This window comes from Oryzias latipes, chromosome 13, assembly GCF_053564925.1.
Source record: "Oryzias latipes strain Hd-rR chromosome 13, Olatipes_Hd-rR_3.1".
Lineage (NCBI taxonomy): Eukaryota > Metazoa > Chordata > Actinopteri > Beloniformes > Adrianichthyidae > Oryzias > Oryzias latipes.
The window spans coordinates 32,528,571-32,551,508 of NC_136249.1; the positions used below are offsets into that span (position 1 = coordinate 32,528,571).

The window sequence follows — 22,938 nt, forward strand, 5'->3', positions numbered from 1 at the left end:
ACAAATAATAAAAATAATTATATTTAAAAAACATACACTTAATTTTAAAAAGCCGGAATTAAGTGGTTTAAAATGCCAAGGAGCACTTAAAGTTTCTCCTCAAAGACCCACTGCGATGAAAATTGTGTTTTTGACATGTTTTTGTAGCGTTTTCCTCATGATAGAGGACATAAAAGGGCAGTTCTTTGTTCAAATCTTTGTGATTAGAAAGCAGACAAAAATTGGAAAACAATTTATTATGTAGATAATCCTGCTCTGCTAATTTCAGATGAATCCAGTTGCAGACAAATAGATTCATAAACATCTTTATTTTCGTTATCTGAGCTGGAATCTGGCTCAGAACTGTCTGGCTGGATAGTTTCAATATTGCTCAGCATTTTTGTTGCACCGCTTAACCTTTTTTCCAGTTTTTCAATCTATTTGTCAAATGTAAGGTTTACACGTCTTTACAACAATTTAACCAAATAGTGCTTATTTGGACAAAAATAAAGAGGTTAGTTTGTCATAAAATGTATCTCAGGTTTTAGTCATTGAGCTAAATTACTGGTATTTTCAATATTATTGATACGTTTTATATTGTGCTAGATAAAGGTTTTGATCAGTGAACTAAATGTAACTAAAACATGGTACCAAGTTGTTTCAAATTTAGCAAGACAGCGACAGGAACGATATGTCACCCTTTTCATTGGGAGTTTCCTTAAAGACAATACTGAGGGAGTTAGAACAACGTGTTCAAAGGCACACAAAGAGAGAAAGAGAGAACGAAAAATTGTTTTTTCATCAAACAGAAACATCAAAGGAGCTCGGATCAGTTTAGTTTAGCACATTTAGCAATAAAGAAATATACTTTAAATACTTCTCTGCTTTCGGAAATCAAATAATTTAAATTGGGGGACAAAAAAGAATTTTTTCAAACATATATGTTATATTAATACAAATATATACATGATATATAATATACAAATTATTGACATAAAAAATAAAGGGTTTAAAAATAATTTCAAAAAGATGACAAGTGATTATTCTTTAGAAAATAGTCTGTTGTTTGTTTAAATGACGTCATAACCCGGCGACCATTCAGCGGGACCGTCGCCGCGTTTGAATCGAACTGGTTTGGCCCCTCTTCAAAAAGCTAATATTCTCCGAAAGGGAAGACTTTCCTTGGGAAGAAATCAATCGACATGATTGAAAAAGAGGACCCGATCATCAGCGAGGAGGAAGCGGCGCAGTATGACCGCCAGATCCGTCTGTGGGGGCTGGATGCCCAGAAGAGGTGAGTTAGCTTAGCTAGCCTCGGATGCTAACGGTTCCTCCTGGGTGATTATCATTATAACTCACTTTATTGCACACTCAGATGCGGTCCATAAAAGAAGACAGAAACAACATGCAAAAATAATAAATAAATAAATAAATACATAAAAAAACAAAATTACAGTTTACACCCATTTAGAGTATAATCTGTGCCCAGTCTGTCCCCAGGGTGGAGGTGTAGCGGCGTGAGCTTCCCCTGATATCAGCATGATAATTGCATTCTTAGACTTGTCCAGGCGCCCCATGAGGCTGTCAGCTAATAATGTAGTGGTGTTTCACAGGTGGGGATGTCATGTGAGCGTCCATAAACAGCTGACTCGCTGTGTACCACCTGGGCACCCGTAGCAGAAGACCAAAAGGCATCGCTATAGGCCACTGTAGATTTACAGAATGCCCCACGTCCATAATTCCACCACCGAGGAGTGCAGTCAGCTCTGAACAACGAACGCTACACTTGAAGAGAACACTTTTTGAATTTTCTCATCAGCATATTTGACTGAGCATACAGTTTACAGTCTCTGAATGTCTCTGTCGTCCAATCATCAGTGATAAAATGTCCAAGATATTTGTTATATGAGGTTCCTTCCAGAGGCTTTCCACAAAGCTGTAAAACAGGAAAGTTTACCTTTTTGTCATCGTTGGTCTTAACAATCATTATTCTGCTTTTAGAAGGGTTGTACTTTATATCAAAGTCTCTGCCGTGGTCAGAGCAAACTTTTAAAAGTTTTTGTCTCCCCGCACTGTAAGGGCAAAAAATGACAAGGTCATCAGCGTACATAAGATGGTTAAAGGTTTGACATCCAAAAACACACCCAGGTTTGCACAGATTTCACTTCGTAGAAAGATCATCAATTTATACATTGAATAAAAATGGAGAGAGGATCCCTCCCTGTTGAACACCATTGCTTACCTAAAATGGCTCAGATAAAACGTGAAGTAAAAAATGAAGTGATGTTTTGCTCTGAGGTGCAGAAGTTCCTGCTCCTTTCTTCACCTCCTGGATCTCCTCCTAAGCCTTCTTTCCACTGAAACGCTGCAGCTCAAAGGTTCTGGTCCTGTTCTTTGCCAGAACAGCAACGCTGCATCCCTGATGTTTTTGATTTGTTAAAAATGTTCTCCAGAAATCAGAAGTTCTCCACGATCCAGACTCAGAGGAAGAAAAACTCTCTTTTTCTTTGTCTTTCCAAAAGTAATCTTCCATATTTTTCACCTTAAACCCGTTTGGGACTGGCTTTCTCCTCTGGAACCTCCTTTCAGCAGCGTCCTGTTTGTGGCTTCTGCAGGTTGCGGGGGTCCCGGGTTCTCCTGGCAGGCCTGGGTGGTCTCGGCGCTGAAGTGGCCAAGAACTTGATCCTGGCTGGAGTTAAAGGTCTGACTCTGCTGGATCATGAACAGGTAAACACAACCACACCAGCAGCTGGGAGGCTTTTCCTTAACCCCATTTGTCCACAAGAAGCAGCTCCGTGTGAAATGTTGAACTCAATAAAATCGATTATTTTATCCTTTGACCCCCAGACTGATCGAACTGGGTTTGGTTGGGTCTCAAGAGTCCAGTTTTTATCCCACGTGGATTGACTTTCTGTTTCTTTTAGGTGACAGAGGAGTCGTGTCGAGCTCAGTTCTTGGTTCCGGTGTCTGCTCGAGGTCAGAACCGAGCCCAGGCCTCGCTGGAGCGAGCCCAGAATCTCAACCCGATGGTGGAGGTGCACGCCGACCCCGGGAGGGTCGAGGACAAACCGGACGACTTCTTCCTGCAGTTTGATGCTGTGAGTGGAAACAAAAGAAGTTTATCTAAAACCAACCAATGAGTTTGAATTAATATTAAAGATTTACTGCCCACTAAAAAAAAAAAGATTCAGTTTTAAAATGAATTTTCCATTATTGTAATTCCAAGTTTGACCACTAGATGGAGCTTAAAGCCCACATTAGCATAAACACCTTCATCTTTAGGCAGCACATTCTACACAACAATGAGATCAGCTCATCTTTAAAAAAAAAACTAAAACCACAAAAAAAAGAGTATAGCATAATTTACATGAACATTTAGATAGAATACACAAAAAATGTAGGTAAAGCTATGAAAGGTCGTGTCGCACAGCCACATTTTGTGCACATTACACAGATAAAAGTTGGTCATACATGAAAATATGTAGAAAAAGGGGAAAAGTTGTGGATCTTTACGGGAAAATTTCACAGATGACTAACACTAATGAGCCACGTCAAAACCACGGAAGAAGTACGAATAAACCACGCAAAGAACCCGAAAACTAACGTTAAATCTTCAGTGTGCCCAGACATTTGTGCGACAAAAAATTTGAACGTGATATGTGCGACAAATACGAGATATAAAAGCTATGTTTTGGCCCTTGACGGACATCTGTCAGGAAACACTCATGAATTATCACGCATGGATCACGAAAGACCAAATTTTCATACGTGGAAAATGTGCAACGTGTGCGTAGTGAAAGTATTTGTACTTCTTCCACGAACCCAAACCGCCAGCGTATACACTTTCAGTTCTGTCCCAGACCCCTGCTGTGATGTATCCTATGGGACGGTTCAGAGCCCAAATGTTCATTTACGTTCGCTTAATTCCTTTTACACATGTGACGTGGGAATGTGGCCCCGTTCACGAGTTTTGGACTGGAATTTCTAAGATATTGTTTGATTTAGTAACAGAGCCTGGTCTCCGACATTGGTCATGTGGTCAGCGGCGGCGGTGCCGTTAAAATTCAGAGTTCTGGGAAGGTGAACGAACGCAGGGGCGTTTGACCCCACCCAGACATTTGTATTGTTTTGTTTTTCAGTTGGCTACATATCACAGCCCCCTTTTTTTCCCATAGTCAGCTATTATTAGGCATATCAATAAGTATACATGTGTGTCTTTATTATTTTGTTTAGACGTTGTAGAGAACCCCTGGGGGCTGCCGTCATTTTTTGGATGGTTTGAGTTATATCCTGAAATTTCTTTTGAAATAGTTCAATAAGAAAAAAAAGTGTGATCATAAAGGAAAACCCATAAAATCAAATAGATGGCGAGAACGAAAAAAAACCAACAAGAAAAGGTTAAAGATGTGATTTAATTCCGGGTTTCTTGTTGGTTTTTTGGCATTAACACGAACCTTCGGTTTGGTTTGGACGTGGCGTTCTGAACTCTCCTGTTGTGCGGAAATAGAAACCCCCCCCCACACACACACAGACACAGACACACCTTATCACAGTGTGGCAGTAAAATATTCAAATGTTCAGCAAACGTCGACCCCCGTCTGGCTGCCGTACGCTCGGCCGCAGAAGCTTATCGGCTCCACATCAGCCATAAACTCCCAACGGCGTCGGCATCCGCCGCAGGTGGAGCGTCCGGCCGCTCAGCAGCTGCTCTGCTGCCTGGACCACTCTCCAGTCAAAGGTCACCTGCAAACCTTTTGTCTGTTTGGTTTTGATGGTACGGATTCCAAACCCGTTTGGGTTTTGCATTTCCTCCAGGCAAACAAAGTGGTGGAGGCTCCTCCCTGACAGTTAAAGCCGCCTGATGGCGTCCCCGCCTCCAGATAAGCATGTTGATGTTCTTCATCGTCCTTCAGAACTGACTCCATCAAAGCAGTTTGAAGAGTCTCAGATTCTACCAAAGGAGAGAAATCGGAAAAAAAGTGAAAAAGTTTCCAGATTCTAGTAAAGAAATGTCTTTTATCCTGCTTTTCTTGAGCTTTTCAGGGTAAACGTTTCCCATGTGAATGATAGTATATTATCTTTGGCTCACTACAGAAAGATTTTTTATGAAATGAGTTCTTTTCACAGCTCGTTTAAGTAAGACGACTCGATCTCTGAGGCTCTGCCTTTCTCTCCTTGTGGGTGCCGCCCGTTTCGTGGCGTTATCCTAGAGTCGGCCCTGCCCATTTCATGACATCATCCTAGAGTCGGCCTCGCCCATTTCATGACATCATCCTAGAGTCGGCCTCGCCCATTTCATGCCGTCATCCTAGAGGCGGCCCCGCCCATTTCATGCCGTCATCCTATAGTCGGCCCCGCCCATTTCATGACGTCATCCTAGAGGCGGCCTCGGCAGCAGCGTTTCTCCAACAAAACTAAACGACATCTAAACTTTGCAAGGATAGATGTGAATATTGAGCTTATAAAAGTGTTTAGGCGATCACCGCTAGCTCCACTGAGAAAGTGGGCGTGTCTTTTAGCCTGGGGTATATTGATTTTCCTGCATCCTGTAGCTTTTTCCCGCGTTTGTGGACAGATTTACAAAAAAACCATATTTCTGCTTCCTGTCGCTTTACTTTGAAGGCCAGATTCTAATGAGCGCCCTTTTAATTTTTCCCCCAGGTGTGTCTGACAGGTTGCTCCCGAGACCTGATGGTTCGGGTCGACCAGCTCTGTTCTCAGCACCGCATCAAGGTTTTCTGTGGAGATGTGTACGGTTACTACGGTTACATGTTCTGCAACCTGGGCCAGGAGTACAGCTACGTGGAGTGAGTGGGCGGGCTCTTTCGAGGCGACGTTTACCTTTTGTTTGTTTTGTTTTACAGGTTCAGAAAACTGTTCCAGACCCTTAATTCTTCTGGAATGAAAGCAAGATTTCCATAAACAGACAAAATCAACATTTTTTGGCTTTTGTGCAGCAAAAATGCACAAATGTTCCACACTTTTCAAGAGAAATTTCCATTCTAATCATAAGTTCAGAGGAGAACGCATCTCCTGTGTTTTTTAGTTCCTCTTTCAGGGGGTTTTCTATAAAAACTTAGCAGCTTTTTTTTTTTTTTATTTCAGAGAGAAACCTAAAGTGGTGAAACCGTCAGGAGATTCCAGCGATGGTCCAGGAGCGAAGAAAGCCAAAGTCGATCCCAACGAGACCACCATGGTGAAGAAGGTAGAGCTTGTGGCTCCAGCTTGCCCTTTCCGGCGCCTCCGTCTGTTTTTGAGGATCTTTGAGTCAAGCATCTTCTAAAACTTTCTGTCCCGCCAGACGGCCAGTTTCTGCACCCTGAAGGAGGCTCTGGAGGTGGACTGGACGACTGAAAAGGCCAAAGCGGCTCTGAAGAAAACCCCGGTGGACTATTTCCTGCTTCATGGTGCGTAGAGGTCATTCCTTCTGGCTTTACCCCTCTGCCCTGAGGTCACATGACCTACAGGAAACCATTCAACCTTTTTCCTCACGGTGTCACAGAGTTCTGGCCGAAAACAAACTTCAATTAGTAATTTCTCCTCCACCATCAATTTTCAAATGGTTGGCACTTCCATGAGTTAAAACAGACCGGTCAATTTTGACCGGGAACACTAAAGTAGGGGGCTGAATGCGAACACGACCGGAGGGTTAAAGGAGGCGTAACCCTCACGCCGTGCCAAATCCCAGCCCCTGATTGGTGAAAGTTCAACCGCTTTAACTTTCAACGCGCGTTCATTGGCCGCACGTTTTCTACATAGAGGCCGAAAACGTAGACGTCTGAAATGCACGTTTGCATAAACTTTTCATTGGAAGCAGATGCTTGAACACGCGTTGCCAGTGGTGGTGTGAACGTAGCTTAGACGCTGCTGATTGTTGACTTCCACGTTGAAGCCCATTCCAAAACAAAAGTAACTGGAGCCAGTTCACTTTGAAAGGTAATCACTAGGCGTATTGTTGCGCAAAGCAGATCAGGCTCTACTTTCCCTGAATGTAAAATGGGCGAACAATAGAAAAACAATCTTATGGTGGATTCAGGCACATTTGGTTCTCTTAATGTGAACCAGAAGTTGTTTCCCGTGATAATCTGGATCAACTTTTCCGTATGAAAACACCCAAGCGGTTCCAGGACTCATCTTTGGAGCTGGTCTCGGTTTGTTACCAATCAGACTGAGATGCGGTTTGCTCTGAGTTTCCTCAGTCTGAACACAATCTGTGCTCTGAACGGAACAACTGGACCAAAACGGCCGGGCATTATGGGATGCAAAGAAGGATGGTGGCAACCACGACAATGAGACTCAGCAATTCATTGAAATTTAGTCGGACGAAGGTAGACTCATTAAAAAAACAACTTTTAAGGTGATCCACGTGGCTTCTTACTGGTTTCCCAACAATCATAAACATTTATCAGCGTTCCTTCTCGGTCGTCGTCTCTTCAGGAACCGTCCTGCTGTTAGTAAAAAGTAAAAACCGGTGAACCTGACTTTGAAATTAAGGAACTATCCCAACAAGGACCGCAAACCGCAGGACTTCCATAATGTCTGTCTCTAGCTGCTCTGCCCCGCCCTTGTAATTCCCGGCCAATGGCTGAGGAGATCTGTAGTCACATGGTTTTGTTTACAAGCTTTGGTCTGGACCAGAACAGCCCGGTCGAAGGCAGTCTGAGTACAGACCAAATGCACGGTTCAGGTCGGACCACACCAACGGACTTTTCCAAGTCTGAATACACCCCTACAGTCTGGTTTAGAATTATTATTTTATTCCGGATTGAAATTGCCTAAAAGTTGCTCATAAAGATTTGGTCTCAGCTATGATTTCTACCAACCGTTGATTCTTTTTCCACCACATCGTATGTCTTTGTTTGGAATTTTTTTGGGTTCAAATAGACTCATTTAGAGGTAACAAGAAAATAAAACTATGCTCTTAGTTAAAAAAAGAAATTCTGTAAAATAAAATATACAAAAGGAGGAATATTTAAAAAAAATAAAAAAGGAATTTCTGTCTGTTTTGATTATATTGTATTTAGCTGAATAAAGACTCGTTACAAACCCCTGATGGTTACCTGGTAAACTGCCCTGGCTCCGTTACTTTGCTTTCAAAGTGAGCTTCAATCCGGAAGTTAAAGCCACAAATCTTTCAGACCCAGAGGCTGATTTTAACAAACACAAAATACAAAATAAATTCCACTAATGTTCCTTATTTAAATTATAAATCCTAGAAGGATCTTTCGGTCTTCGAGGTTTAACGTTTTGTTTGTTTTGTTCAAAAAAAGCACGTTTTTTAATCTTGTTTTGTAAAACTTAGCTGTTGCTTCTGAATTGAAGAGGAAGCAAAAAGATGTTTCTGATGTTTAAAATTGTTTTTTTAAAGGCGAATCAAACGGATCAGAAAGTTGAAACTGAAAAAGTGTAGGATGGATTTTTCAGCATCACTGAAAGTCTTTACTGTGAAAATGCAAAAACGGTTCCAGACAAACGTAAGTTTTGTCCAAATTAAAAGACAGAATCTTTTTAAAAGTGCGTAGAACTTTCAAGTGTTAAAAAATCCACCAGCGCTGATCTGTTTTTGTGCATTTGCTGCACTAAAAGCATAAAAAGTCTGGTTTGTTGATCGTTCAGTCTGTTCTTCTTGGTTGTCGCCGTTGTGAGTCCGTCCGTACACCGCGCAGGAGTTTCCATCACAGGTTGTCCATGGTCAGTCATGTGCGCCGAGCGTGGCGTGACAGCCGCCTGCACACCTCCACTGGGAGCAGAACGCCACCAGGACCCTCCGTTTCCAGCCCCTTTCTGTGAAGCAGATGCGTCATGAAATTGTGGTTTTCTGCATCTGGAGTGGGACGTTTTTTCTTTTTGGATGGACTGCTGTAAGGTTCATTACGTTTTTCTGACGTTTCTTTTACTCAAACTGTTGTGTTTGGAGTTTTAGTACGGTGGCTGAGAACCGCCATTGCAGCAAAAATAAGAAAAGTAACTGCAAACAAAAAAAGAAACGCTGCAAACAAGAGAAAGCTATAACGGCGTGAATCGGGGATCGTTTAACCAACAGATTTCTGTCTGGTGGAGCTCGCTCGCTTGTTACACCGGCAGACAGACATCCGCTGCAGCAAAACACGCCAATTTGCCGTGATGGCAGTTATTGTTCGCACCGTGTCTCTTTGATTTGCAGTTACTGTTTCTGTTTGCTGTTACTTTTTTGTTTGCGGTTACTTTTTTAGCAGTTTCTTTTTCTGTTTGCAGTTACTTTTTCTTCAGTTAATTTTTTGTCAGCAGTTACTTTTTTGTTTGCAGTTACTTTTTTGTGTGCAGTTACTTTCTCTTCTGCAGTTACTTTTTTGTCAGCAGTTACTTTTTTGTCTGCAGTTACTTTTTTGTTTGCGGTTATTTTTTTGTTTGCTGTTACTTCTTTGTTTGCGGTTACTTTTTCTTCAGTTAATTTTTTGTCAGCAGTTACTTTTTTGTTTGCAGTTACTTTCTCTTCTGCAGTTACTTTTTTGTCAGCAGTTACTTTTTTGTCAGCAGTTACTTTTTTATTTGCATATATTTTTTCCATTTGCAGTTACTTTTTTGTTTGCAGTTACTTTTTTGTTTGCAGTTACTTTCTCTTCTGCAGTTACTTTTTTGTCAGCAGTTACTTTTTTGTTGGCAGTTACTTTTTTGGTTGCAGTTAGTTTTTTCTTTTTTTCCAATACTTGTTTTTTTTTTTGTTTTTTTTTTTGCTGCAATGGTGGTTCTCCGCCACCTTATTTTAGCCACCAAGTAGGACAGAAAAATATCAAACGTTGCTCACATTGAAATATTTTAATCCTCTGGTTTAAAACAACAACAAAATAATATTTTTTTCTTTTTTCTGACAAACAAAAATGAAGCAATTAAGGGGAGTGTGTGGTGATCACCAGGTACCGTTTTCCTGCTTCTGCAGGTCTGTGGTGCGTTCATGGACTATAAAAAAACAAGGACAAATCAAGGTGTGATGTCACAGAAAGAAAATGCCTTACCTCCGGCTCTCGGGAGACGAGGCAAAATCCCTCGCCATGTTGAAACCAGTTGACAGTGAGAGCGACTCGGACCAATCACTCTCAACGGGGGGATTCCAGGAAGCATGTTTAAACTACCCTGACTTTAAGCCTGAACTCTGGCTGAAATCCGCCTGAACTTGCTTACTCTGGGTATGTCGGTTCCAAAAGACCGGATATGAGTTGGCGTAATTACGCTCTACTTGGGTTAACGCACGTGCACGGCAAGTACATAAAGACATTCTCAATGGATCGCCGATTTCCGGAGTCACCATGGAAACGCGTGGAGAACAAAAGAGAGTGCTGCACTTCAGTGAGACGGAGTCTGAGATTTTAATGACGGCGTATGAAGATTATACGTCCATCAAAAAAGTAACACGGCTGCATCATCAAAAGAAAGAGTTTCTGCTTGGAGAAAAAGAACGGTCAAAGTAAACGCACAAGTTTCTGATCTTCTTTCCAATTACATTGTGATGTGTATATATATATATATACAATTTATAAAACTTAAATGAATTGATTAAATTGGTAACAAGTAATTAAGTTAAATTTATTCAAACTAATTTCTTATATGTCAATCAAACTCAATAATTGTTTATACAACTCAAATTTACTTATTAATCTAACTAAATGTCATATTACTCCAATTCAATTAAATGTTTTTCCATCTCTATTTGTTGTACTTCTTAAACTCTCATATGTCTAATTTTGAGCCTGCAGATATTCTCATTTTCATAAAATTAAAATAAAAGATACAGTAGTGCACTTCTAATAAAAGATACAATATATGCCAAGCTTTTAATTATCATGCCTCTGACTTCAGCTTTTGCACTGGTGGTGCTATTTAAACTCATCATCCTCTCCCTCCCTCTCACTCATGGTGCAGAAAGAATTAAACAGGACAAATAACTCGGCAAAACACAGTAAAACAGCTAAAAACTAAACGCCTTTGGTCAAAAACCCACACTTGAACCCAAATCCGTCCAGACAGGCAAAGGAAATGGTATCCCACAATCCCTTGCGGTGCCGATCTAACAGCAGCATCAAAGTTGCACCTACTTAATTGAAATAATTTGAATGAATGAAAGGAGAACTAGGCTCTATCATTTTCATAACTCTTTGCATTGCTAAAAAAACTATTTTAATAAATTGGAAAAGCAAGAAAAATATATATATAAGTCAACACAGAAATCTGCTGCTTGATCATATCAGCTTAGAAAAAATGTCAGCCCAAGGTTCAAGTAACTTTGAAAGAATTCAGTCTCTCTGGTCTCCCATGGCTAACTCCGTGACTTAGGGGGTGGGGGGGCCTGGTCGTCGCTGCTCCTTGCCCTTCTGCCGTGGGCTGGGGTGGGGGTCGGGGCCTCCGGTGCCTGGCGGGGGGTGGTGGGGGCTCCGTTGGTCGGGGGGTCGGGTCCGGCGCCTGGGTGGGGCGGGCTGGGGCGCTGCGTGGTCCTCTGGGCTTGGGTGTGGGGGTGTGTGGTGGGGGGGTGGGGTGGTGGTCTGGCTTGGCTTGGGGGGGTGGTCCCTTTGCCTGTGCTGGGGGGGGGGTTGGCGGGGGGCGCTGCTCGGGGGGGGGCCCAGCGGCGCTGGATGGGCTTCCCACCTACACCTGGGGCTGGGATCAGCCCTTCCCTGGCTCTGGGGCGGGACGGGACAACCCTCTTGGGGCCCCCGGTCGCTCTGGGTGTCATCCGCTTTGGCTGCGGGGTCTGGGGGGGGGGGGGGTCTTGTCGGCCTTGCCTTGTGGGGGGGCATTCTGGGGGAGGGGGGGGGGCACTATTGGTACGGGGCAGGGGGGGTTGACGGGTCGGGGTCTCCGCTGAGGCCATCGGCGGTTTCCCCGGCCGGTCGGCTGCCTCGGTCCCGTCGAGGCCTGACCAGAGCTCTTCTAGGGCCGGCGTTTGGGGGTGGGGGCCTGGGCTTGCTCCGGGGGGGGGGCAACGCTTTCTGGCTCCTCTCTCTCTGTGTGGGGGGGGTGGTGCTGGGCCTGGGGTGTCGGCGCCTCCGGGGGTGGGGCCCCTGGGCTGGGTGGGCCTGGCCCCCTTGCTGGGGGGGGGGGGGGGGGCTGTTTGACCACCGGGGGACAGTCTACCAGCTGTCCCCAACTTACCCCCTTCCTCATATAACCTCATAATAGGGTGAGGGGGTGGGGGGCTTAGCCTGCGATGAGCCTTGGGGGGGTGTTTACTAGGCAGTGGCCCCCCTCCTATGGTTGCCGTATGGAGTGGGCCCCCCCTCTTTCGGTTTTATTTGCACCTTAGACATGTAGGGCCCTTGGTAGGGGGGGTGCTTGGACATCACTGCCAGCAAGCAGCGGATGTCCTCCTAGCACCCTACCCGCCAATTTTAACCACACCTTAGACATTTAGGGTCCCTTGGTGGGTAGGGTGAGGGGACGTCACTGTGAGTAATCAGGAGATGTCCCCTCAGTGCCCTACCCGCCAATTTTAACTGCACCCCCCTTAGCACACACACCCCTCCCCCTTCAATATATACATTCCAACATAAACACACACACATGCACACACACACCCTCTCAAACACACATACACGCACACACATTTTGCAAGGAAGGTGGGACCTAGGACCATCTGTCCCCTGCCTCTTCCCTGGTGGGGGGTACGGGCCCCTTTGCGACGGCGGCCGTGTCCCCGGGGTGCCGGCTTCCTGGGCCCGGCGGTGCTCTCTCCGCGCGGCGGGGGGGTTCACATTACATCTGAGCTGGGAGTGTTCGTGTCCCTGGGGGGTGGGTTCTGGTCCTTGCTCCTGAGCGCTGGGCCCCGCCAAATTTCCAACTGTGGCCGAGCCTGGTCGGGCCATATTTACAACACCCCGTGTGGGCCCTCTTTTTTCCCCGGGGTTCCCCCCTCTTGGGCGGGGGCGGCGGGCCCCTGCCTCGCTCCTCCCTGGACCAACCGTGGGCCGGGCGGATGGCTGCCTGGAGTGCGGAGCGGGTCTCCCTTGGGGGGTCCTGGCTCGTACCTGGGATTGGGGCGGGGGGATGCCCGGAACTCCTGGGTGGTGGTGGGGTGCTCGTCTGGGGCTGTGGGCGTCCTTCTCCGGTGGGGCCCTGTGTTGGGTTTTCCCGGCGCGGCGGGGGGGCTGCTCTCCTGGTTGGGCTGGGGCGGCGCTCTCTCTCCCTCCGTGCCTCCCTGCTCTCTGGCTCTGGGGGCCTTGCGGCGGTCCTGCTGGCCCTGGCCTGGGTGGCGGGCTTGGTCGCCCGGGCGGCGGTTGTTCCCTGCCGGTTCCCGTGTGGCGTTGGGGGGATTCCGGCTGCCGCTGCTGCTGCGGTGGGGGTGTTGGGGTGGGGATGGCTGGGCACTCTCCCTCCTTCTTTCCACGTTCCACCATCCATTTTAGAAGAACATAAACACTCACCTGAGCACAGGTGTTAGCTCACCTTTGCACTAACAGTTTGCATGACTGAATGACTGAAATATTTCACACTAGTTGGTTTTAAGGCATAAGTATGCGTGTGTGAACACTATCTGTTTTGTATACATATCGACAGGTGGACATTTTTTGCAGCTAGCAGGTGTGTTTATAACATTTGAGTGTGTGTGTGGACAGGCTCCGCCCTTATTGTACTACATTTGAACCTTACCTTAATGATTAACAACCAGTAAACCTGTCTGCTCTATGCTGCTTCATGGTCTTATCCCCCTTCCCCTCCTATTATCACCCCTTACCCCCCCTCTCTCTATCGTCCTTCTCTCTTCTTCCCCTCTTTCCTTTTCCGTCCGGTCCAACACCAAAGATTTTCAGACATGATTGAAATTAATAAAGTTTGGCCTCAATTACAAAAGGGGTTTATCCAGACATACCTTTGGTTTGTCTGAAGATTAATAACCCCTCTTGTTAAAGTAAAATATGTCCAACCCAAGAGGCTGTCAGCTCTCATCTGTCTGCCCAGCTGTTGGACAGGACAAGTTAAAAAAAAAAAAAAATAATAATAATAATTTGAATGAAAGCAAATTAAATGTCTGGTAACTGCGCGTTATTTTTAAGCTGACCTAACTAAAAAATGATTTATCTTAACTGAAGCAAATAATGAAGTTAGATCAAAGTAAAAAAGTTTATCTTTCCAACATCCATATGTGGTCTTATCACCCTCTCATGGTGGAAAAAGTATCTGAGCTTCTTCATCCACTAAATCATCTTCAAATGGACACGCCATGCTGCTTCACCTCTCTGAAAACAAACTAACCTCATCATTTTTATTAGCATTCATTTCACTTCTCTGCTAAACAGTGCAGTTGTGGCAGTAATCAGGCGGTAAGGCTGCTGCTACAGTTACTTTTTACATGAGGCCCCCGTCCCCCTAGGCGGCCTCTTTTGTCCGTGTGCGGGCGGCTTCAAGGGTCCGCCGGAGGCATTTTCCTGCCATATGTAAAGGAAATGAAGCTTTACACTGCACTTCTAAGTATTTTTTTTCTTGATTCAAATGGTTGTGAATCAGGAGCAGATGAAAAAATGCACTTAAACAAAAAATCGTATTAGTGGCGAAAAAATCCACCGGGTGGGTCACAGAGCTGCTCTGCTCCATTCTGATGCATCCATTGCATGAACGTCTTTGTTTTCCTCGTCTGAGCTGGAATCTGGATCAGAACCGCACGGCTGGAAAGCTCTCCGGTATGGCTCGCCATCTTTGTTGCACCGCTAATGTTAAGGTTGGTGTAAAGAAGCTGTAAGCTAGCAGGAGATGGTGTAATCAAAGGGATGATGGGAAAAGGAGAAAGCAAGAGTGAGTCGTACAGGGATGCAGAGGTGCGAATCCACTAGTTTTACAAAATAAAGCTTCCATCAAAATAAAGTAATGAATAAAATGTACGTTCACCATTTTTTTTGCACCGCTAAGGTTAGCTTGGAGCTGTGAAGGGCCGTGAGCTAGCAGGAGAGAGTGTAAAAATATACATTTATACTTTAAAAAATTTTATTTTTCTCCTCTGCGCCCAGGTACCAAGTGACCCGTGGACCGAACGGATAATCCTGAGGTTTATTTGTTGAATAGTTGGATTATTGGGGATTACAGCTCTCATCTTCAAGGACCAAACTGGTTTGTTTTTAGAAATCTGCTGAAATCCGGAGCTTCCTGAATCTGTTTGATGCAAACATTGAGATTTTTGTCGTTCGTCTTTGACACAAGGCCTCACGCCTGCAGCCTTTACAGCTGCTGCCCTGCACAGGGGTGGAGGCATGATGGTGTGGGCTTGTTTTGCAGCATAAACTTCCCTGTAACGCGTTCAGGAGACTATTATCTGTCCCACAGAGGAATCGTGAAAATATTTTTAAAGACGGAGAAAACCAACTCACAGCTGGGCGGGGGTGGTTCCCCGTATTCATTCAATATTTTAGCCTTTGTGGCTGATTTTTTAAAATTTTTTATTAGAAACCTGTTTTGCTGGCGTCATGGCAACTAAAAGCTCACACAATGGTTTTGTTTTAAAAAAAGTTATGTGTGTGGCGTGTTTTTTTGCCGCCTCGGCTGCATTGAGAGCATCTCTGCAGGCAGCCGTCACGGACTCGGGCGGGTCGTTCTGCGGCCTCGCCCTTTTCTCACCCCGCTGCCCTTCTCCGCCCTTTTTCTGGGGTGGAAACATCCGCTCTCCTCCTCGTTGTTGTTGTTGTTAATTTTTTTTGTGAAAGCGACACAGGAAGCAGAGTTGTTATTCCTTCTCGGTTTCTAAAATTGGAGCGAGCGGTTGTTGTTTTGGGCGCGCGATGAGGAAGTGGCTCTTCCTCTGTTCTAACTGCTTCCTGTCTGACGAGGAACAGTCGGGTTTTCTGCACCGCCGCTCTCTGCCTGCTGTTTTTCTCTCTCTTATTCATGCGAATCTGTCGATTCTTCATTTCCCACCTGACGTGAAGGGGCGGTGGGACACGTTGGCTGGCAGAAGTGGACGCTCAGCTCCTCCTCTTCCTCCCATCAGCCTTTACCCACTCGTCATCTGTTGCCCTTCGCCCTACATTCCATCATTGTGACTCATTTAAGTCGACTTTCAGGGGCATTCTTATTGAATTCATTGTAAGTTTCAGTGCCTTGCTCAAGCGCAATGATTGTCAAGCCTGGGATTTGAACCCTCGACCAGTCGATTGACCAACCCTCCACACCCACATGAAAATGTAAACCTCCTGTGACATTTTATCACGAAATTCCATTTTATGCGACGGAGACACGACTTTTTCAGACATTAGGTGTAGAAGGGGATTTGTGTGCGCGTGCACGTGTGTGCACGTGTGTGGAAAAGGCTGTGGGAGGACCTGACTTCCTCGTGCGGTTAAGGTTAATGGACGCACAGGAAGTGCGGGGGCAAAGGCTGGATGTGTGCGGCGCGCTTGATATATTTCACGCGACCCAATAAAAGTTTGCGCCCTGACTCCGCCCCCGTTTTTGTTTTTCCTGATGACTTTAAAGCCCCGCCGAGGTTTTAATGTCTGCTGTCGGAAAACGACGCCTTCCAGTTCTCGCTCGCCCTCTGGGTTCCGTTTGAGCCGCCTCCTTTTTAGAGGCGCCCTAATTGGATGAAGGGACGGTGGTGCAATCTTTCCTGCTTCAAGGGGGGGGTGGCGGCGCAGCAGGGCGGCGGTCTTTCCACGCGCTGACGATTCAGGCGGCATCAGAGGCTGCAGGAAGGATCCACACCGCAGTCGATTAGTTGGAGGAGGCCGTCTTCACTCGGACGGTTTCCACGCCCTGACCTGTCGTTTCTTTCCCCTCCTGCAGTGCTGCTGAAGTTCCGCACAGACAAAGGTCGTGACCCCGACCCACAATCCTCTGAGGAAGACGGCGAGCTGCTGAGACAGATCCGCTCCGACGTGCTGGATGCGCTGGGGCTGAGCGCCAGCCTGCTGAACGACGACTTCATCAGGTGACCTTTCTGAGCAGGACGAGGCGTTTGCTGAGGCGTTCCACAGAAACAGCCGAGGAGAACGCCAGAGAACGCCGTTCTGATCCCGCATGAGCAAAAACTACAAAATAAAAGAATCTCAGAATAACGAGCTCAATTAGATTCAACCCTCACAGGTTACGTTTTGTCAGGTTGATTTGATTCCACCCATCTACCCATGTATCCATCCATCCATTTCTCTGTTTATCTAAATCCATCCATCAAATCTTCATCCAGTCATCTACCCAAGTATCCACTTGTCCACTCAACCATTCATTTCTATTGATACATCCATCCATTCATCCATCCATTCATCTTCATCCCTCCATCTTCATCCATTTATCCATCCATCCATTCATCCATCCATCTTCTCATCCATCCGTCCACTCAACTATTCATTTCTACTGATGCATTCATCCATCCATTCACTCATCCTTCCGATCATCCATCCACCCATGCATTCACCTTCATCCATCCATTTTTCAAATCAGCTGAATCTCTTTTAGGGTCATGGGGTTGCTGGAGCCTATCCAAACGTTGTAGCTTTTGACATTTTCCACCCAAACAGTGACTGAATGTCCAAAAATGATGTTTGTGTTTTTAAATCTAAATGATTGCACCGTTCCATTACTATTAGTTTAAGTTTTACAGTTTTTAGTCTGTTAGTTATTCTTTTGGGGATCAAATTTTATCCTTTTATTCTGAAAATCCCCTGAAGACAAACATCCTGTCATGTAAGCAGAGGTTTCAGATGCTCCTTCAGCATACCCATGCATGACTCCTCTGCCTGTGTGACTCCTCAGCTACTGCTTCTCTGAGATGTCTCCAGTTTGTGCTGTCGTGGGAGGAGTCCTCGGACAGGAAGTTGTCAAAGTAAGAGCGTGAATTATTTTTTTTTTGTTCCACAAGAAAATTCAATAAACAACTGAAAGTTTTCTGTTCGTTTTTCTCTGAAAGAGATTTTAACTTTAAATAGACCTGCCTGCACACGCATACACAGTGCCGTGAGCTTTTTTGAAACTCGTTCAGCAGTTTGGTTAAAGAAGTCGAGGGAAATCAAAGAGTTGTTTCTTGGTGGTCCAACGAACAGATGAATGGTTTTTATTAAGGAATCGTCTGAAACTAAACCGCTCATGAAACAAACCTCCAGAACTGCTGTCAGCGCATCCATTTCAGAGCGTTTTAGGGATCCGTGCGTCAGCATTTATACTAACAACGCCACTAAAAATGTCTCTGCTATTGTTAAGCATGGGGGTGGAAGTATCATGACTGGATGTAGATAATTAAAGTAGGAAAAGTAAAGTTTGTGTTTGTTTTTGTTTTTTTCTCAGGCTCTTTCTCAACGAGACGTTCCTCACCGAAATTTCTTCTTCTTTGATGGCCGCAAAGGACACGGCATGGTCGACTACTTTGGACCCAACTGAGCGTGCTCAGTGAGCGTGCTCAGGAGAGTTTTACATTCAAACATGTAAAACAATTCAGCAAACTTTTTTATTGGAGTCACAAAACCTTTATTTTCCCCAGTTCTCTTCTGCATTTTTTTGTTTACTAATAAAACTGTGTTTTGTAAAAAAAAAAAAAAGGAAAAATGAAAGTTATTTTTGTCCCAAATATCAGTTTCTGGTTTTGATCCTGCTAACTTTGCATTTATGGACTGATATAGTTTCAAGCAGAAGATTTTAGTTTTCTAAAACTGTACTTTACAGAATTTGGAAAATTTGACACAGAAAAGATTTGATCAATCAGTTGAATTGGAAATGGAATTGATTTGCGATCAGGGGAATGGAACGGATCCCGCGGCCTGAAAACCCGGAGCTTAACCGAACTTTTGAAAATAACCTTAGACGTGTTTAGCTGTTTGGTGTTGAGGCTGTGATGAAAGCTAAAGCCTGTCAAGCGAAGAGCCTCAAAGTCCACATGAGAACGACACGCCGGCGAGGAAACGGCTGCGTCTGTTATCTCACCTGAGCTTCAGGGAGCGGCAGGTAGCTGGACCTCAGACTCCAACCTGTTTTTGTTGCTTTATCGCACGTAGAAACCGGAGCAGCTCCTGACTTCTGCTGCTGTTCAGGTCGTGTAAATGTCCTCATCTGAGAAGCTTTTATGGAGAACGTCACGTCAAACAAGTTGGTGTCACAGACAAAACGGACAGAAACTGTTGTTTTGGTTTGCAGCTGACGTTTACGAGAGATTCTGAACTTTAAACTGAAAACAGGTTTTGTCCATAATAGCACTTTTGTAACAAATCAATGTTTCACGCACCATCAATATGTATTAATTAGTTTGTGTTAGATAACATGTGAGTTCCCTTATCGCGCCCTAAGCCCTAAGAGGCTACGGCGCCCTGGATTTAAACGCATATCGGACACCAAACATGGCGTCACCAATTTCCCAGAATATAACCCAATAAATCTGAACATTTTACAAAGACTATTTTTGAATCCACTGATGATGAAAACTCTGGAGATGTCAAATTGTTTGGACGCAATGCATTGTGGTCTACATTTGCCAATCTATCAAGTATTGAAGCACACTAGTTCTTCGCAGAGGCTTCTGGGAAATTTCCACGGCTCTGGATTTTGGACTTACAACAGAGTATTGGGCCACCATGAAGAAAGAAAGTTATTAGAATAAAGTTTTAAAAAATGGAGAAAAGATATGTAATTTTACAAAAATAAAGTCATGAAATTATGGGGAAAAAAGTCAAAATTTTACTCCAAGGTTTTCTCATAAAATTTTGACTTCTCAAAATTTGACAATTCTATTTTTGTAAAAAAAAACTTATCTCGTAACATAACAACTTTGTTCCTATAAAATTACGACTTTTTATTCTCAAAATCTTTTTGACTTTTGTCTTGTTAAATAAATAAATAATAAACTTTAGTCTCGAACCTTAAAAATACTCAGTGTCATATGGAAGAGTAGATTTGGACAAATAAAAATGGCGTTCTCCCTCTACAACACACTAATGAGTAATGAGGGAAATCAGAAAAAATGTTTGCAGAGAAACTTTAACCCAAAACCTCCAACATGAACGGATATTTTGACGTTTTATGAGTTTAATATGACAATTGTTTCATATCAAACTTATGTTAGATTTTAAAATATCAACTATTGTCTTAATTTTTTTACATTTTAAATGTTACGTGAAGAAATAGGGCGACAAAAACCAACTCGTGTTATCTAGTTCTGCCAGGACAATAAAGTTTAATTGAAATAAAATGATCACAAAATGGTCCTTATAGTTACAGTAACTGCTGTTTACTCGAGTAAAGTCACTCAGTGTCACTTTTGTTCTGCAGGTTTCTTCTCGCCATCTCAGTCTTTATTAAGCTCCGCCCCCAATAAGGATTCACAAGACATTTATTGCGTTGTCAGGCGTTGTGCCTGAATTCCTTCACTCCTCCCCGAATCTACAATTCCAAAATCTAGTGTGCATCTCTAGATTAGCTAATCTATACCAAAATGCGTTGTTTCAGCTATTTTTCTTCAGAACACAGTGGATTCGTAAAGTAAAATGTTGGTATTTATTAGGTTTTTTTACCTCTCCAAATGGGTGACGTCATTACGACGGAGTTTTAGGGCCAGTTTAAAAACAATTTAAATTTTTTAAATTACGAGATTTTAGCTCTAGCTTAAAATCTCATAAATTTACAAGAAAAAAGATTAGATTAACGAGGAAAAAACACAGAAGTTTTCTGTTTATCAAGCCTAGCTTGAAGATGAAAGATGTGAAGCCTTTTGTGAAGCTTTATTTCTGGATAGGTTTCAAAAACAAAGACATTCTGAACCTTTTGGCGACACAAATCCAAATTAATTATTAGTGGAGCCGGCTTTCCGGGATTCGGTGTCGCTAAAGCGGAGTTTCATATGTAAAATAAGGAGCTCAGAGACACGTTTGGGTGTAGATGTAGCTGCTTTATTTTCCTTTTCATTCACATACCCAAAAGTCCATTTGTCACCTTAACCCTTGTTCTATCTTAGATGACCCCCCCCTTGCATTGACGTGTTCTCCCAACCGTGACAAAGGTGGATAAAGGTGGAAAGATTTCATGTGATCCATGGACACCAGTGAAGATCACAAATCATTGAAGAAAAAAGGTTCAGAGCACTGTCTAGTGGGTCTAGATGACCCAACTCCCAATATTAAAGTGCCTAGGATAGAACAAGGGTTAAATCCTGAACCTGTCATGTGCAGAAGTTCAATGTGGAAGGTAAACAGTGTCACATATGCCCCCCTCCTCCAGATGAAACGTCCACTTTCAACGTAAAACAACAGAGATGAAAATAGTATGTTATATTAGCATTAGAAATTTGAAACTGCCAGAAAGTGATCCTCCTCCTCAGACGGAAGCATCACTCAGACAGAGATCTTGTCTTTGGAGGAAGAAAGAATTCAAGTGGACATCTGCAGGGATGCAGACGGCTTCATCGGGCTGCAGAGATCCTGCAAACCACCAATCAATGAATAAAACATTAATAAATCATAAATCAAAGAAATGAGCTTCCAAACATTTGGAACGTTATCAATAAACATTCAGCTCACCTGTTCAGCTGAGTTTAGTTGGTCTGCTCCTCTGCTGTGTGGCGTTCACCTGCTGCTCTGTATGCTCACCTCCACTTTAATCTCGTACGTTTTTTGTTTTTTTTTGGTGGCCCTAAAACTCTGTTGTATTTAGCATTCGGGGAAAAAATCTCTGAGCTCGTGTTTGAGTTGGGTTAAAATCTAGAGCGCTAGATAGTCCTTCAGTAACTAGTCTTGTATTGATTAGGGAATAGTGAAGGAAATTATTATTTTTTTCTCCCCACATTCTTTTTATTGAATTTTCAAAGTCATAAAAAAGTTCAGAAATACAATTTACAATTATAAATTTCACTCGAGTCAGCCATTACAAAAATTGGCCACTTTATCAACAGTTTTTAGGTAATGCTTTCTCTTATTCACTGTCTTATTTTAAGACCCACCCCAAGAACAAGAGTGCCTGTCCTCAGACATTGACAAAATGAAGAACATAAACTTAACACACTTAAAATTAAGAGAAGAAGAAAATAATAATAATAAATAAAAATTAAAAAACAGAGGTCTGTTGTACCATCCTAAATTAACAATCAACATTCTATTCCAGGGGATCCATATTCTTTAAAAAGTGTATGAAAGGTTGCCATATATTTTCAAATTCTTCTACTTTGTCTTTCAAAATATATGTAATTCTGTCTAAAGGGACCCCTGACAGCATTTGTTGGAACCATTGGTTTATGCTTGGACTGTGAGTGTTTTTCCAGCGTTTGGAAATACACAGGGTGAATCAAGCGGAGATTTATAAACATGAATCAAGCGGAGATTTATAAACGCCCTCTCACCTTTGTTGTAGTGATGTATTTTAGGAAATATACCTAATAAGAAAAACTTTGGCTCCAGTGGGATCTGTTTTAAAGTCATTTTCTCTATTGTGACTTTCACCTCTTCCCAAAATGTTTGTATACATTTGCATTCCCAAGTACAGTGGAAGAATGTTCCTTTCATTTCCATACATTTGGAGCAAACATCTGGTATATTTCTGTTATACATATTTAAATCAGCTGGTGTTCTACAATACGCATTAACCATTTGTATTGTGTTAATTTTGGTCTCGAGTTAATTGACGCCTTTTGAGCTCCAGCACAAGCACCCTCCCATTCCTCATTTGTAATTTGTTTTTGGAGATCTTCTTTCCAAGCATTTACTTTGTATTGTGAACTTTCATTTGAATTAGACAAAAACAGATTGGGAAATTATTTTTGGTATGTTTTCTGACGCGGGGGGCCCCACCCTCCCGGGGCCCGTCCGCCTATCCTTTGACTTGTTCCTGTTCTTCTGCTTGTTTATGGGGATAGACCCAAAAACAAGAGCCGCCTCCCACCGAGACCACAGGCTGCTCTTTTCCTGGGATTAGGAGAGGAGATTAATTACCGACACTCTCGTTAAGATCACACTGCCTCGTCAATGAAACCTCACCTCTCTGCAAACACACACTCAGGCACCAACAACAGCAGGCTGATTCTGCATCTGTTTGTCCTTC

General features: G+C 43.6%; 1 protein-coding gene across 1 annotated transcript; it reads left to right on the forward strand.

The window, feature by feature from the left end:
• Positions 1-794: 794 nt before the first annotated feature.
• Positions 795-18,473, forward strand: sae1 (SUMO1 activating enzyme subunit 1). The gene is made up of 9 exons (XM_004075245.5): positions 795-1,273; positions 2,595-2,706; positions 2,904-3,077; positions 5,641-5,786; positions 6,085-6,184; positions 6,281-6,386; positions 16,717-16,861; positions 17,683-17,752; positions 18,211-18,473. The coding sequence occupies exons 1-9, from the start codon at positions 1,182-1,184 to the stop codon at positions 18,301-18,303; spliced, it is 1,038 nt and encodes a 345-aa protein (XP_004075293.1). The 5' UTR covers positions 795-1,181; the 3' UTR covers positions 18,304-18,473.
• The last annotated feature ends 4,465 nt before the right edge of the window (positions 18,474-22,938 follow it).